General features: G+C 37.4%; 2 protein-coding genes across 8 annotated transcripts; one reads left to right on the top strand and one right to left on the bottom strand.

The window, feature by feature from the left end:
• Positions 1 to 619: 619 nt before the first annotated feature.
• LOC133854450 (pentatricopeptide repeat-containing protein At3g22470, mitochondrial-like) lies at positions 620 to 6020 on the top strand. 7 transcript variants are annotated; one of them, XM_062290666.1, is made up of 5 exons: positions 620 to 3231; positions 3332 to 3418; positions 3900 to 3985; positions 5684 to 5861; positions 5963 to 6020. In XM_062290666.1, exons 1-2 carry the CDS (start codon positions 1150 to 1152, stop codon positions 3356 to 3358), a joined length of 2109 nt encoding a protein of 702 aa, XP_062146650.1. In that variant the 5' UTR covers positions 620 to 1149; the 3' UTR covers positions 3359 to 3418; positions 3900 to 3985; positions 5684 to 5861; positions 5963 to 6020. The 7 variants fall into 7 exon arrangements, with proteins under 7 accessions (XP_062146650.1, XP_062146649.1, XP_062146651.1 ...); XM_062290665.1 differs by having other exon boundaries at positions 3850 to 3985; XM_062290667.1 differs by lacking the exon at positions 3900 to 3985.
• A 6312-nt stretch (positions 6021 to 12332) lies between these two features.
• On the bottom strand, positions 12333 to 16507 carry LOC133854852 (uncharacterized). The gene is made up of 7 exons (XM_062291117.1): positions 16280 to 16507; positions 16096 to 16185; positions 15861 to 16015; positions 14787 to 14907; positions 13380 to 13499; positions 13221 to 13291; positions 12333 to 12766 (listed from the first exon to the last, which is right to left on the bottom strand). The coding sequence occupies exons 1-7, from the start codon at positions 16385 to 16387 to the stop codon at positions 12520 to 12522; spliced, it is 912 nt and encodes a 303-aa protein (XP_062147101.1). The 5' UTR covers positions 16388 to 16507; the 3' UTR covers positions 12333 to 12519.
• Positions 16508 to 16510: the final 3 nt, after the last annotated feature.

The raw sequence follows: 16510 nt of genomic DNA, 5'->3' as shown, positions 1-16510 counted from the left end.
GACAAACAGAGAGAGAGGACCCCGACGTTGGCTCTGAGAATCATATGTGAGCCAATTGTTAATGTGGGAAACTAATCGGAGAGAACACAGACAGAGAAAGAGACGGAGTGGGCGGCGTGGGCGTGGGCGGACTTCGTGTGTTTTCTTTAGAAGTCCCGGCATGGCGAGGGTGGCGGCGTTCGGGCCTGGGCATCGTTCGTGTGTTTTCTTCACCGCCCATTCAGTTTCTGTAATGGCAACGTCTGTGTATGAGTTGAAGAAGATCGGGTGTTTTTATCCTATTTGGTTTTCTTGCTCAGTACTTACGTGTCAACGTCTAATTTGCAGGCAAAATGTTGCTAGTTTATGCCGTATCTTGATAGAAGTTATTCCCTAAGCGTAAATCATATTAAAAAAAAAAAATTTAACTCCAAGTGCATAAAATATACGAGATCCACGTGATCATATTTTTAAAAGAGTAATGGTATATATTCAGTCAGTTTTTGGATTTTTTTATTTATTTTTTTCAGCAAAGGCTGATCTAACGTACAAAGTTTTCATTCAAACTAGATTAAAGAAAATTTATTTAATTCAATTTATTAAACTTGAGATTTGTCCGAAGTAATGAAAAGTGATTTTAGATATTTTGGCCGGAAAACTCCGATGAGTCTCCTAGGATACAATGGTTTAGTTCGGTCCATTTTCTTCTAGTGCTAGGCGGCGGTCTTCATTCTGGCCCAGTCCAGTATACAAGCTCTAAACATAAGCGCGCTGCAGAGAGCAATGCTACTCAGCTTTCAGGCACAGAAAAATCTGACAAACACTACACGCCCCACCTTCTTTCCGGGTTTTGATTGACCCACCTCTCTCTCTCTGGGAATCATGGACTCCTCAAATAGAGGTACTTCTATTATTTCCACCCTCTTTTTTTTGGTTGTAAATACCTGTTAACTTTGTCATATATAGCCCGCAGTAAATTTAGTTTTTCTCGAGCATAATTTCTTCTTCATCAAGAATGGTGTTCTGGGTTGTCTTTATTTTTAGTTTTTGAGCTAAAAAAACTGGTTTTTGAGAAGCTTCAATGGTGGAATAGCGTTGGTTTCACTGACCCCAAAGAGTTGGGATGAGGCAGTTTGTGGTATTGCTTGAAAAAACTCGAATTGGGGGTTGATGGGTATTTGCTCATGTTCAAGGATATTTTTAGCTGAGTCGTGTCTACTTCGGAACCAAGTCATTCTCCGGGAAAAATGCCTTGTTAGAGCTTATTATGCTGCTGCTTCTGCAATTTTTTCAGAAGACCATATGTTCGAGGAAAATCCTAAAATTGAAACTAATATAATTGATAAAGTTAATGTGCCGAGAAACAGGTCGCGTATCCGGAAAAAGCCCAAACTATTTCCCTTAGTTGGCAGAGTTTTCAAGTCTTTGAATTGGATAGTTGCCAGAGAAATAAGATTTTCAACGGCCGTGAGAAAGTATGGATTTTCTCATTCAATCGATGCATTTAGAATTATTGTTCATATATTCGCATTAGCTAGGATGCAGATGGAAGTTCATGCTTTGCTTAGAGATATCATTGGATATTACAATGAAGTTGGTTATGATGCGTTTGAATTGTTCCCAACTTTGCTGGATTCATCTCAGCATGTGGTGAGATCGATTGTTGTATTTGATGTACTCATAAAAGTTTTTGCGGCCAATTCAATGCTTGAGAATGCTGTGGATGTGTTTATGCGGGCTAAGAGTGTTGGGCTTAAACCAGATATTTTTTCGAGTAATTTCTTATTGAAGTGTTTGGTGGAAGAAAATAAAGTGGAATTTGTTAGAAGTTTATTTGAAGATTTAAAAAACTCTGGACCATCACCTAATGTTTACACCTACACAATTATGATTAACTTTTACTGTAAAGGGCATCTTTGTCAGGATGTAGATATTGGACAAGCGACTGAGATTCTCAAAGAGATGGAGAGGAGTGGGGAAAACCCAACTGTTGTGACATACGGTACATATATCCATGGACTTTGTAAAGTTGGTTGTGTCGAGTTTGCCTTGGAATACATCCGGAATTTGAGATGGAGAAACGAGCCTGTAAATAACTATTGTTATAATGCTATTATATATGGGTTTAGCCAAAAAGGTGAAGTATATGAAGCTTTGAAAGTTTTGGAAGAAATGAAGAGCTTTGGAATATCACCAGATGTTTACAGTTACAGCATTTTGATTGATGGGTTTTGCAGGAAGGGGGATATTGAGAAAGGTCTTAATTTGATTGAAGAAATGGGTCACTATGATTTGAGACCGTCCCTAGTTAGCTATAGTTCACTCTTCTATGGTCTATGTAAGGGCGGACTGATGAACATCACACTAGACATGTTCCATAATCTTGGGGCTGCTGGTTATAGATATGATCATATTGCTTATGAAATCTTAATCAATGGGTTTTGTATGCAGGGCGATATGTATTCTGCCTGTATACTTTTGGAGGAGATGATCAGCAATAATTTGGTTCCTGATGCTTTCAATTTCCACAGCCTGATTCATGGGTTCTGCAAGTTGGGCCTCTTAGATAAGGCCTTGGAAGTTTTCAATATCATGCTACTTCATGGTGTCTTGCCTAATACCATCACTTGCAATGTTATAATTGCTGGATATTGCAAGGAAGGGCACTTGGAGGAAGCCTTGAAACTTATGGATGAAATGCAAGACCTAGGCATTTTCCTTAACTCGTATACCTATAATGCAGTTATTAACAGGCTGTGCAAGGAAAGAAAATCAGAAAAAGCTTGGGAACTTTTTCCTCAAATGCTTAAGAGGAATGTACTCCCTGGAGTTTTTAATTATGGTACGCTGATGGATGGTTTTGCCAAACAGTCAAATTTTAAGAAGGCCTTGATGTTGTACACAAGAATGCTAAAAGTTGGGGTCATGCCTGACACAGTCACGTATACAATTCTTATTAACATATTTTGCCAGAAACACAAAATGCATGAAGCATATAATTTGTTCAAGGAAATGACTGAAAAAGGTTTGGTTCCAGATAAAGTTTCTTACACATCTTTGATTGCTGGGTTTAGCGGAACTAATGACATGAAGAAGGCTTGGGCATTGTTCGATGAGATGTTGAGGAAAGGCCATATGCCCAGTGTTGTAACTTATACCTGTTTAATTTATGGTTTTTGCAATTTGCAACGCATGGACATGGCTAACTTGTTGGTTGATGAAATGAAGAGGAACAAAGTGACTCCAGATGTGGTAACTTACACTGTTCTCATCACTTGTTACCATAGACTTGGAAATACTGAAAGAGCACATGAGTTATTTGATGAAATGAAGGCAAGTGGTATTGTTCCAGATGGTATTGCTTTGCGCTGGGGCATAAAAGCTGGTGCAGTTTCCAAAAGCTAGGAAGCTGAGGGAATGGCGTTGTGAGGACCAGATGGTATATTACTCCTCACTTTCCCTCTGTATAGTTTGGTATTTCAAACTCTATAAACTAGTTTGACCTACAAAACTTCTTGTGAAGCTAATTATATTCAGTTTTCCACACTTTGTCTACAATTCTGAAAATATATGGCCATAAGAAATCCCTTTGCTCAAATACTGGTAGATATACAATTTTCTTAAGATCCAAATTTTTGTCTAGTATTCTGAAAGATATACCATTCACAACCAAGTATGATATTTACTTCTTTTTTTCCTCTTTCGGGGGAGGTTCTGAAATTTGAACCATGAAGTGCATAAATCCGACACCTGTCTGTGTTGCCAGTGGTTTCCTTCATGGTACTTGTTTAGATGGTGTACTTCTTCTTGAATTATAAATTTATCAAAGGAATTATGAAGATAGCCTATTGCTTTCACTTTATGCTACAGTATTAGTGAAGCGGATAAGGCTTATGACTCGAGGTTTTTGGTGATTGAAGAGGGATTTATTTCTGGATGATACAACTTAAGGAGTACACAATTGGGTTGGTTATGGAGTTGGATAACATTGCAAAAGCCACCTTGGGTAAGTATTCTAGGAACCCCATCTCATTTAAAACTCTCGTAGTTATTTTGAATTTGGTTTTTACAAGCATCTACTTCTTCTCATCACATTATTCTGCATCGTTTTCAATAATAATGCATGACCAAAATAACTTCTGTATCATCATGAAAGCCATATGCAGGTGTGTGCATTACAGTTTTTCTTCGTATTTCGCTAAAACATTGTGATGTGTATAATATGTTTTTGATTCATAACTGATGGTGGAACTTTTTCTTCCCTTAAATGAAGAGCCAAATCATTGTATGAACTATGAAGTATGGAAGTTAGGAATAGTTTGATGCTTTAGTGTTTGGTATATGTCTCCTTAGATAGCTTTGCCTTTTTTTTCTCTGCTTTTTCGTTCTTGTTTCCGTCCTTCCTTTGTTTAGTGTAACATTTGACCAGCAGAAAAATAGAAAAAAGCAGGGAGGAACACAGAAAATGCCCATCCAACAACTGGGGTTAGGGGAGAGAAAAAGAGAAGAAGAGAGAAGGGGCTTGAAGCAAATTTATTTAACTTGAGACTCATGGTTGATAAAAAAATTCTATACGAGTATGGTGCACGACTTTTGAAAAAATATGTGATTTATTTTTATTATTAATGAGAAAGTGGGGGAATTTCCTAATGGGTATAATGGGGTATAAAACGGGTTACGAATAACAAATTCGCAGAAACTTTTGCACTAAATTAATTCTTAGACTCCATTAGTCTTATAGGTGAGACTCCTAGAGGGCTTAGGCGAGACTCTTTGGTTCTGAATCTCCTTGTTTTTCTTCTCTTCATATTTGTATTTATTTTATGCACTTCTGTGTAAGCTTTTCACACATGGAAACCCTATCTGTACAAACAATTCGCTGCTTAAAAATCCCCTACTTCGAGGCTTTGGTCGTAACCATATGTTTATGCACTGTGGGCAGTTTTGTTTGTTCCTGTGTACGTATGGGTGCTTTACGCCTTTTTTATAAAATTTAGTACTTATCAAAAAAAAAAAAAAAAAAGAAAACCATATGTTTATGCACTCCCTTGGAAAAACTAAAAAATTTCCTTGTCCAGAAACATAGCAACTGTTTTCCCATACCTTTAGCCTCAAAACCACCGATATCAACCAATCTGAACTTGGGTTTATCAATAAGCCATTTACCTTTCCCTCCATAAACTATATAAATGTGACACATTAGACCCACTGATATTGGTCGCAACGTTGTTTTTCTAGATCAGTATCATTAAGCTTTTACATATATGATTTAGTGTTGTGAGCCCTACAACATAATGACACACTAGAAGGAATACACCATGAGGCATCAATACATCGTCTATAATATATACTGATTTAGAAAATCTGTGGAGCCTGTTTCTTAGTCAGTTCCTTAATATCTTCATCTTGTCTGTTATCCCAGTGCTGAACAACCTTGGTTCCATTGAAAGGCTTATAAGCATCAAAATTGAGTTGTCTGCCTATAGAATTAATGGTTTCATACAATGTTAAACTAGTAAAAGATGGGACACTTTAATTCTTTTGAGCACTGTTATTGTTATATAAATGCAGCTTGGTAACTAAGTTAGCTTACGAATTATTTGTAAGCTTGTCTTTTTAATATAATTATTTCTCAATCCAAAGCAGTTGCCTTATAATTGTTGCTTCAATCTGTAATGTGTATCATTGTTTTTTTTGAAAAAAGACAGGAGATGGCGATGAGAGTGGCTACTCTACTTGACTGTGACCATAGTTAATACTTGCCGTTGGGAACCAATGATAGGAGGGGCCTAGATGGATGGGGAGACTGCAGATGCTTCCTCAAGCTAGTTTAGCCAAAGCCTGACCCAACCCCACCGAGGACACTAGCGAGACCCAAGCCAGTAGTGTACCATTGATGTTTATATTTGTGTTCTGCTGTATTTGACCGCATGCATTCTTTTTATCTTTATTCTGTGTAATTGAATTTACATGTATCTTGCAGATGCTATGAGCAATGCCCAAACTCCTCTAAACTGTCTCTAGAACCTCCAATAAGGCAAGATATGCTTATTTCTCCAAATTTTCACCTACTTAAGTCAATTTTCAATTTTTCCCTTGAATTACTCAACAATCTTGCTTAGCAGTGAAGGTTTCTTAATCAGTTAATATTTTCCTTTAACAATGTCTAAATTTTTTTTAGTGATTGAGCACTTTCCCAATTAGAGATTCGTCATTAATGGCATTATCTAGTCCCAATGAATGATGTCTAAAGTTTGATCCATTCTAGGGTTAGTATATTCTTCTCTCTCACACACACACGCACACACACACACATATTGGTTCTACTGATTGATATAAATCAGCTTTGTTTGTTGCATTGTTCCTTTATAGGTCTTCTTATATATTGAAGTACCTGATGATTTTATATATATATATATATATATATATATATATATATATATAAGTAATTGAAATATCATTAAAAGCGCAAAAGGCGTAGCTCAAGTATACAGGAAGTAGACAAGAGAAACACCTAACTAGCAAAAAAGAAAACTAGTCAAGAAAATCATGAAAACTAAGTAAATTAAGGTCTAAGGCAGTTGTCCAGTGGTAAAGAGTTTTAAAAAAAAAGACTTTAGATCCACTACAGTCTTCAAAACTTTTGTCATTTCTTTCCCTTCAGAAACACCATAAAAGGCAAGATGAAACCATATTCCACACAGTTGCACATTAAGGACTACCTCCCAAACCTCCCCAACCAGAGAAAAAGGTCTACTACACTTCTAGGTATAACCCAAGTTAACCTAAGACGAAGGAAGATAGCACTCCACAAAGCACTGGCGATCTCAGAATGGAAAAGAAGATGATCTACAGTCTCCCCACTTCTTTTACATATACAACACCAGTCAAACACCAGTCAACACTAGTTATCCATGATAAAAAGTGCTCACAGCTGGAGGTGAAGATACTTCAAGGGCAAAGAATAAATCTCACAAAAAATAAGGCTCGCAAACAACATATGTGATATGGGTTAGCCCCATAAAAAATCAAGGTGTCATATGCAAACAAAAGATGAGAGATATGAAGCATGTCAGAGTTCCTAGAACCTACAGAAAAGCCTAAAAGAAAGCCCCCATCTATAGTAACAGATATTATTTTACTAAGCGCCTCCATTACAATGATAGAGTAAAGGAGACAGAGGATCTCACTGTCTCAGATCACAAGAGGTACTGAAGAAACTGGAAAGAAAACCATTCACCAAAACAGAAAAGCGAGCTGAAGAAATACAATGTGCTATCCAATTATGCCATTTCTCCTCAACAAGTACAACAAGAACTCCTAATGAACATGAGTGTATGCCTTCTCAATATCTAGTTTGCAAAGCACACCTGGATCAGCAGATCTGATCCTATTGTCCAAGCACTCATTAGCTAAAAGAACAGCATCTAGAATTTGCCTACCTCTGACAAACGCATTTTGGGACTTCGAGATAATCTTCTCAATAACCCTTCTCAACCTATTTGCTAGGACTTAAGTGATAATCTTATAAACCCCACTCACAAGGCTAATTGGTCTAAAATCTTTGACAACAACAGCCTCGGGCTTCTTTATAGTAAAAGTAGCATTAAGGCTTTTTTCAAACTTACCTCTAGCATGGAAGAAAGTCATAGTAAAACCACTAGGGCCCAGTGCCTTATCACTATTCATATCTTTCACCACCTCCAACACCTTAATCTCTTCAAACAGTCTTTTTAACGAAGTGGCCTCATTGACGATTCAAAAGCGAGGTCATAAAGATTGGGCCGCCAACCAAACCGTTCAAAAAACAATCTACTATAGAAAGCACAATATGTTCCCTAATCTCAAAATGATCAAAGGAAACTGATCCATTGACCAACAGTGACTCAATGGAGTTGTTTCTCCTATCTGAGTTAGTGAGCTTAAACCCTCGTACGCGAAAATTATACAATAGGAACTTAACCCTATAAGCTGTTACAGTGTAAAAAGCAAATCAAATCAACCAGATTTGTTGAGACAAACTATAGCGTATTCCTTGCATGTTTATATGTTTTCATCATTCAAGTTACACCTGCAATTTTTTTTTTCTAAACAATCTCTCTTAATTTTTCTTAACAAGATTTCCTGTCCGTGCATTATGTGGTTGTCAATGGAATGGATCTGCTAGGGAAAGAGTTATAAACTTTCCGAACATCATAGCTCTTTCTACCCGGTTCTGGATAAAACTTCACAAAAATTATATTGACCTCCCTCAAGATTTCATGAACCTACACTAACTCCCTATTGTTTTTAATTAGACGCTAACTTCCCCTAAATAGGAAAATATTATACGCCAGCCATTATCAAGGCACTTAAAAAACAGCTTTAACTAATTGCTAATTTTTATTTTTATGTTAGCAAGATTTTTCAATTTAAGAGGGGTTATTGTCTAATTCAAAACAATTAGACAAGGGAGAATATAATTTAATTTCAAGAGAAGTCAATGTAATTTCCCGAACATTTATCAGCCACTCTCTCTTTTGAGATAAAACCATCAGGTTCTGGATTCATAAAATGTCTTCAAATGTCCAAACTTCTTCTAGGATGACTGAGGAAAAGCCGATCTTGAGGAGATCTTTTGGTGGAATTTGACATGGAAAGATGGATTCTTTTTGCTGAGTATGAAGCAGTATCTTTTCTGTTAAGGTTTTTGCTAATAGAAATCATATTTTAGAAGATATACTTTCATGTTGATTTTAATTGTTTTTATCAGAAAATAAATAATGATGTGTAGATTACCTTAACATTAGTCCAAGCAACATTGCAAGATAGTTTCTGAATTATTCTTTTTTTTTTTTTGATAAGAAAACAGATCTAGGCATTTATTATATTACTATTATATGCTCTCAATTTAGTTTTGAAAAAGTATGATTGAGCATAAGCTATTATGGTCCTTTTGTCTTGCTGAAATCCTAGTGTACAACCAAGGCCGCTGGTAATTGCTTAGCAAAAAGACAAAAACCCTATTTAAGATTAAATAAAAAGAGAGATGAGAGAGGGGTTTTTTGGGCGGGGGTGTCATTGTGTTGATGCTGATTAAGCAAAGGTGTATTGTTCTAGTTCTAGGGCATTGGTATACATGCACTAACAAATTTTATTCCTGAAAATAAGGAGATTCAGATGCATTAAATTTTCCCTTAATTAAAGGAAGCCGCTTACTTGTTTCAGGTAAAACCATTGGAAGGTTGCGATTTTGTCTGCCTAACCAAAGGCCTTGTGTTCTTGTAGATCATCAAGATGTTGGAAAAATAAAAACAAAAGTAAGAGAAGACTACAGTTGGCTACCCCTAGCTTAATTGATTTCAATATCAAAGCTTGTTCTTTCTCTCTGTTATGTTTTGTAGTTGAGCTTTTTGCTAATAGTTGGTGCTAGGGTGATGGGTTCTTATTTGTTTTTCTTTGTGTATGTGAGCAGGTGAATTTGTCTGCTTGTGTTAAGTACAGCTACTGCACTAGTAAAGAGCAAAAAATAACTAAAAGGTGGAAGGCATTGCAAGGATGAAGCCAACTTCAACCAAGTCTTATTCGCTTACTACACAGCAGATGGACAAGGCTTTGAACAACAATGACCACAGAAACTGCGATGACAAACAATAACAGTAGCAGCGGTAGAACAACGCTCTTAATCAATGTTTAATCTGGACACTTCACTTGAAATTGAGAGGATTCTGTTCGTTAATTTATATGCTGTTTTGGCAGTCCTATGATTAGTGATATGATATTGTACATTAACGGATTCTGTCAACTTTTGTAACAGTAGGGCTGATTTGATTTGATTTTTTTTTTCTTTTTTTTTTATTTGCTTATTCTAAGGAGTGATTAATCACTTTTTAAAGTCCATGAAGTTATTTGTCAAAATCTCAAATCATAGGAATCAAAAATGCATTTATCCCTTGTTTTAAATAGGTTTTTTGGTGGATAAAGAATAGGGGTGGGCAGGTTCTTTTGATCCGGCACCGACCTGCATGGGTCAGCTTCTAGCAGAAGCGGGTTGTATGTTGATTGCATTTTGAATTTCCAACTGAAATTGGGTTGGAAGTTAGAAACCCGAGTGAGTTTTTCATAAATTTTGACCCGACCTGACTAGGTTTATGGTTTTTTTTTTTAAAGAAGGTTGCGTCTTTTATTCGGATAAGGATCAATCTCTTTTTATTTCTTTTTTTCTTCTAATTGGGTGATGAGACTAAATTTCATTTAGTCAATTGGCATCGTATTTGTCTTCCAATTAAGGCTGGTGGACTAGGAGTTCGTAATGTTATTAATTTCAATCAAGCCTTATTGGGGAAATGGAACTGGAGGTTTTCTCAGGAGCGCGATGCTTTGTGGAGATCGGTTATTGAGGTGAAGTATGGGAGTGTGAGGGGAGGTTGGTGTTCTTTACCGGTGACAGGGCCTTATGGTGTCAGTGTTTGGAAGTTTATTCGTAAGGGGTGGGATAATGTTGCCAAGTTTTTGCGTTATGAGGTGGGTGATGGGTCCCATATTCGCTTTTGGCATGATCTATGGTGTGGGGACAGGCCTCTCAAGCTCTGTTTTCCAACTTTGTTTACCATTGCGCGTTCTCCTGATGCTTGGGTGGTGGATAATTTGTCTATGGTTCGAGGTGTGGCTCATTGGAATGTTCTCTTTACGCGCAATGCTCAGGATTGGGAGTTGGAGATGGTGATGTCCTTTTTCGAACAGTTATACTCTACTCGGGTTCGGCATGGGGAGGTTGATAGGGCGGTGTGGATTCTTTCCAAGAGGAGGAATTTTGAAGTGAAGACCTTCTATAAAGCTTTAGTTTGTCACGAGACGGCTTCTTTTCCTTGGAAGGGTATATGGCGTGTTAAAGCTCCGAAGCGGGTTGCGTTCTTTGTATGGACAGCAGCTTTAGGGAAGATTTTAACTCATGACAACTTACGAAGGCGTGGAATTGTGGTGGTCGAGTGGTGTGTTATGTGTAAAAAGCATGGGGAATCCGTTGATCACCTTCTTCTCCATTGTGACGTGGCTCGAGTTGTTTGGAGTTTTTTTTATGGTTTGTTTGGGGTGGAGTGGGTTATGCCTAGGAGCGTCTTGGACTTATTGAGTGCTTGGGGTTCTTTGTTGGGTCGTGGTCCTGCTCACCGTGTTTGGAAGCAGGTTCCTCTTTGTGTTTTGTGGGGCTTGTGGCGGGAGAGAAATTCTAGGCTTTTTGAGGATGTGGAGGTTCAGGCTGGGGCTCTTTGTAGAATTATGCTTAATATGTTGTTTTTTTGGGTGTCGGCGAATGGCATGGGTAGTATGTCGTACGCTGATTTTTTACTTTCTTGTTCGTTTCGGTCCTCTAATTAGGGGCTCCTTTGTATACTCCCTGTGTACTAGGGTTGCGCCCCTCTGCGCTCTTTAATGAATTCTTACTTATAAAAAAAAAAAAGGTAAAAATGTTACCGGGGAGGTTCTTTCTCATTCCGGATCCGTATGGAAGAGAGAATAGGCGATCTTATAGGAATGCTTCTAAAAATAACATGAGAAACGGCTAATTTAGCTAAAGCACGTGCCTCAATCTTTTTTTCATTCCAATATCTTACATTTTCCCATTTACTAAATTGCCACGTGTCCAAAAATCTAATGACAACATCTGCCAACTTATTATAAATATTTTTAAAGTAGTAGATGTTGAGGTGACAAAATATATTCAATAACAATAACATTTCTCATTTGTTCTTCAAGTATTGATCAATTATTAATTACATTCTCAAGTCATGTCCTAACGTTTAAAGAGAATTAGCAGGTGCAAGAGCTGGATTCTTCAACCACTCATAAGACAAGAACCAGTTGCCCAAAATGAGCGATCCTTTTATTACCCATGACAATCAAACTACAATTTTTCCATACAGATACATTTCAACTAGAAGAAAAGCAATTAGGTTGTTTCTTTTCTGAGCACATTAGGGCTTAGGCCCTATGTTTCGGCTAGACTTAGCAAGAAAAATTATTATACCTAAAGAATAACCCCTTCGAAAAGATAGATAATTGGGATTGAAATTTTCAGCAATTTTCTAACAATTTGAACAACAATTGTGAGATAGTCCATATGAAATTTATCTGTTCAAATAAATTGTGGACTGTTCAACCACCTCTCTAAGCAGATGGATCCCACAAAGACTGTCTCACATTTGTTGTTCGAATTACTAGCAATACGAGCAGCAAAATTATTTGGAATCTCTAGCTACCAAGATCCTTCGATTTAAGCAATCTTGATTGCTTGAGTTAAGCAATTGTTTCGACAAACAAGCAGAGAAAACGAAATATACTATAAAGAAAAAAAAAAATCAATTATGGAACGAGAATTCAACACATAGCTGAAATATTGAATTAGAACAAGCAGTATGAACTGTGATATGAAGACGTCCTTGTTCCTTTATCATGCATGAAAAATATATACAGAAGTAGCATAAAGAGGGGTTGCTGGGAGACCGTGAGATTCATTGACAAGGAACAATGTGCAACAAGTTGCCATAAATTTGATAGCAAATGTTAATCATTTTCAGTGTCTTCATCTTCCTCTGGTTTTACAAAGAACTCTATGTAAGCAATTCTGCTGGGTTGCTGATAGCCAGCAGAATCAATGTGCGGATGAGGAATGGATACTCTTGCAACTGAAACCAGGTGCTGAACTTTCAGCATTCCACCTCGCCCCACAGTCACCTTGCTTCCTCTGTTCTCTTTAATGACGCTGCTCGGTATATTTGAAGTCGTCGCTCGAAGGAACTTGTATTTGTACCTGTCAAAATGAGGATGAGAACCAACACAATAAATTTCAGGGCTGACAATTTTTTACACAACTCGCAAACTCGACATGAACTCAACAGGAAATTAGCAGGTTAGGATTGAGATATTTAAGCCGTTTAATTAAATAGGTCAGATTAGAGTTGACCTATATAATCTTATACGCATGTCTCGCCACAATTTGAATCCGACACGCAATTAGGACTAGCAATTTTTAATATGACTAGCAAACTCGACATAAACTCAACATAAAATTAGTAGGTTAGGGTTGAAGGGTTTAATATGTTTAATTAAAGGGGAGTCAGGTTAAGGTAGACCTATATAGTCTTATACTTATGTCTCAACACGATCCGAACCCAACATGCGAACACAAATTGCCACCCCTTGTAAATTTCAATAGAGTGAAATTGTGCATTACATGAAATCACTAAAAAAAATTAATAGAGTACCTGTAAGAAACTTGACGATCACAACTAAATGCAGTCAAGAGATCAGTATTCACATAATACATGAAGTCTATCTGCAAGATGGACAAGGATTTAAACCTATGAAAATATTAAATACCCCATAAAGTAGATGCTTTCTTCCAAGTTAAAAACAAACCTTACCTGCAAGTCTCCGTGGCCTTCACCTTTAAAGGTGACAGAAGGAGGAACTGGTTGTAGCATGATCTGGATGCTTGATCCAGGCCATTCAAGATCATCAATAGCTTCCTTCAACGCTGCAGACTGAGGTTTAAATATCGTGATTTTGAATTATTAGCTGCGGTTCATGATTATAACAGCAGGCAACAAAATAAACAACGCATGCGCTGAAAACCATACTTATTCACCTATTAGAGGAATATTTTCATGTTCAATTGCTATTTCTCCATATTGTCCAGTAACTTAGTTAATATATGATTCATTGCTTCATGGCACACGTCAATGCAAACTTTGAGTAGAACTCACCCTTGAAAACTGGCCTGTAAGGGGAGGTGCCTAAGAATTTATATACACATGGTTAAGATTGTACTTAAGCCATGTAGAACACTTAAGATCGTAACACACATGTTAAAAGAGAAGCCCTGGATTAAAGATCTGAAGACCAACCAGAGCGCTATGTAATTTGTCTAAGACATAACATGATATCTAGCACTTTAGCACCTTCAAACCCTATAACACTAGAACCAGATACATGATTGCTACTTACAAATGGGGAAAGAATTGACAATGGCAAGAAGGTGATAAAAAGAAGTCCCTTTTAAGTTTAAGTATAGTGAGTTTTCAAAATGGCACATGTGCTAGTTACCTCAACAAAGCCTTATATACAACTAATTGGGATGGACAGCAGAAATCCTGTCTCACCTTCCAGCACTTAAAATGAAGACATTTCGCAGAAATAACATGAATGAATAAATTCTTACATTAAATGACCAATGATATTTGCTTAAGATAGTACTATTAGCATGAATTAGAGAATATTAGTTCAAACCACTAAAACGAGTCAAATTAGGGTGGAAAAGAAAATTGTAACTTTAAGGGGCCATCAAGTGTAGGTGATGCTCAAAAGTCAAAAGAGAGTACAGTCACACAAGCACCATATGCATGCATTAGAATGCAGAGAAGCAGAAAAAGTTGGAGAGAGGGCAGCTACAAAACTACCACAATCATGCATTAGAAATTTAGAAGACTAGATGATAAACGTTAGACTATTGATTAAACGATTAAATTTATTTCCTCCTATTAACTTAAGTTTTTAGGATAAATAGTAATTTAACTTATTATCAGAGCCAGAGGTCATTAGTTCAAACTCTTTCTCCGTCACTTCATTCCATTTCAATTAAATATTTCACTTGTTGGGCCTCACCTATTAAAAGTGTGTTTGAGCCCACACGTGAGGGAGAATGTTAAAGTATTGATTAAATGATTAAATTTATCTCTTCCTATTAGTTTAAACTTTTGGGATAAGTAGTAATTTAACATAAGCTTAATCTTTTGGAACAAGTAATGATTTAACACTAAACGAGAGTATACCTTAACAGTAAAACTGAGTGGCGTGCTTCCTGCAGGTTCAAAATTGTAGTCCCATGAAATTGTGTCTGGGATTCTTGTCCTGACCTCCGCATAAATGCAAGCATCGAGGGAATCAACAGACCTTAAAATACAAATACAATATAGCATCAAAGTAGAATTTGGATTATGGAATCAGGATATTAGAATATTAATTCAATAATTTAACATGGTATTTTCATTTTTGGGATGAATTAAAGCTTTATTAACAACACCAAAACAGTTACAACTCTCCAGTGAAAACTGGAACACTTCCAAAAAGAAACACTAAGACTCAATCAGCTGCTGCAAAACAGCAGCAAAAAACACCCCAACAACTCAACACTTACAAGCTGCAACAGCAGCTACTACAAACAGCAGCAAAAACACCACAAACTAACCTCATACAGCTGCAACAGGCAGCAACAACAGACATTTGCAGCTCCACAAAACTACAATAACGAATGCAAATTCCACCTATACACAAGAGCCAAGTGTTTAAACAGATTCTTAAACTTCCCCTTAGCCAACATTCTTGATCTGACTTCCCACATAAAATTGGCCACTATAGTCTCCTCCGACTTTGGAGTATTCCCATGTTGAAGATCGTTTCTGTGCTTCCATGGACTGTTTATGCTCAGCCCAAAAATTAAAGAACTTAAAAGGTTTAGGGTCGAGGCTAACAAACTTTGCCACAGAGACTAAGGCTGGGGAATGATCAGACAAACCCCTCTCAAGAAAGTTAACTGAGGCGTTGCCAAAATGCTGCAGCCATACTACAGCATTTAAATCATGACTCCTTTATTTCAATTATATATTTTACGTGTTGAGAATAAATTTAACCCCACCCGTGAGGGGATTGTTAGAATGTTATTAATTAAATAATTAAATCATCATTTTCCTATCAGCTTAAGCTTTTTGATAATTAGTAATTTAAAACGCAAACAAATAAAGCATCAGCAGGTGAAGATGAATCATCCTAACAACCCAGAGCATCATGTATTTGAAAAGAGTGGAAAAGAAGAATTCCAATAGATTGTAAAAAGCATGCTAACATACTTGAGAAGGAGCTGCATATCAGGTCCCGGATATCGAATTTCAATCATGCTAGAACGACCCGGAACCGAAAATGTGTTCAAGCAATCCACCAGGAGGCCCAAGCTCACACCAAACCGGGGACGCCCTTGCGCGCCGTACTCGTAATGAATGAAAAGCTAAATTCGGCAATTAAACAAAGTTAAGTCCCAGAACTCCCTGTTTGGCCAAAAAGAAAGGAAAAGTTGAAATCGGGTACCTCGCGCTGAAGATAGACTTTGGCCTGAAGACAACCGGTTTCCTCCACAATGAAAACGATGCCGTGTTCTGACAATTCCACGATTGCGTCCTGATTAGCGAAGCGAATTTCAATCAGAAGGCAATCCCGGAAAAGTGTGAGGAATGTGAAAAGAAAAGGGGGGAAGAGGAATGTGGAGAAACACCTGGAGGCGTTTCCATCGGACGGCGGTGAGGGCATCGACCATGCCCTGGACGTTGTCCAGCTGGCACACCAGATCAGGGGCTTCGGGCTCTACAGCCGACGAGCTCATGCTCTCTCTCTCTCTCTCTCTCTTCCTTTTTCCCGCCAAATATGCGAAAGCCCCAAACAAGATCTGTGTGACTAGAAAATGATTGAGGAATGCTACAGAGGGGACTTCATCCGTCCCCTCTCC

This window comes from Alnus glutinosa, chromosome 13 (assembly GCF_958979055.1).
Source record: "Alnus glutinosa chromosome 13, dhAlnGlut1.1, whole genome shotgun sequence".
In the NCBI taxonomy this organism is placed as follows: Eukaryota; Viridiplantae; Streptophyta; class Magnoliopsida; order Fagales; family Betulaceae; genus Alnus; species Alnus glutinosa.
Note: the sequence above shows the minus strand (reverse complement) of the source record. Positions and strands in the feature narration are given on the sequence as shown.

Excerpts from the sequence above, each read along its gene's own strand:
- LOC133854852 (XM_062291117.1), bottom strand. The coding sequence starts at position 16,387 with ATGAGCTCGTCGGCTGTAGAGCCCGAAGCCCCTGATCTGGTGTGCCAG. Across the intron at positions 16,186-16,279 it reads TCCGATGGAAACGCCTCCAG|GACGCAATCGTGGAATTGTC; the intron begins GTGTTTCTCCAC and ends TTCGCTAATCAG. Across the intron at positions 12,767-13,220 it reads GATCGTCAAGTTTCTTACAG|GTACAAATACAAGTTCCTTC; the intron begins GTACTCTATTAA and ends TCATTTTGACAG.
- LOC133854450 (XM_062290664.1), top strand. The coding sequence starts at position 1,150 with ATGGGTATTTGCTCATGTTCAAGGATATTTTTAGCTGAGTCGTGTCTA.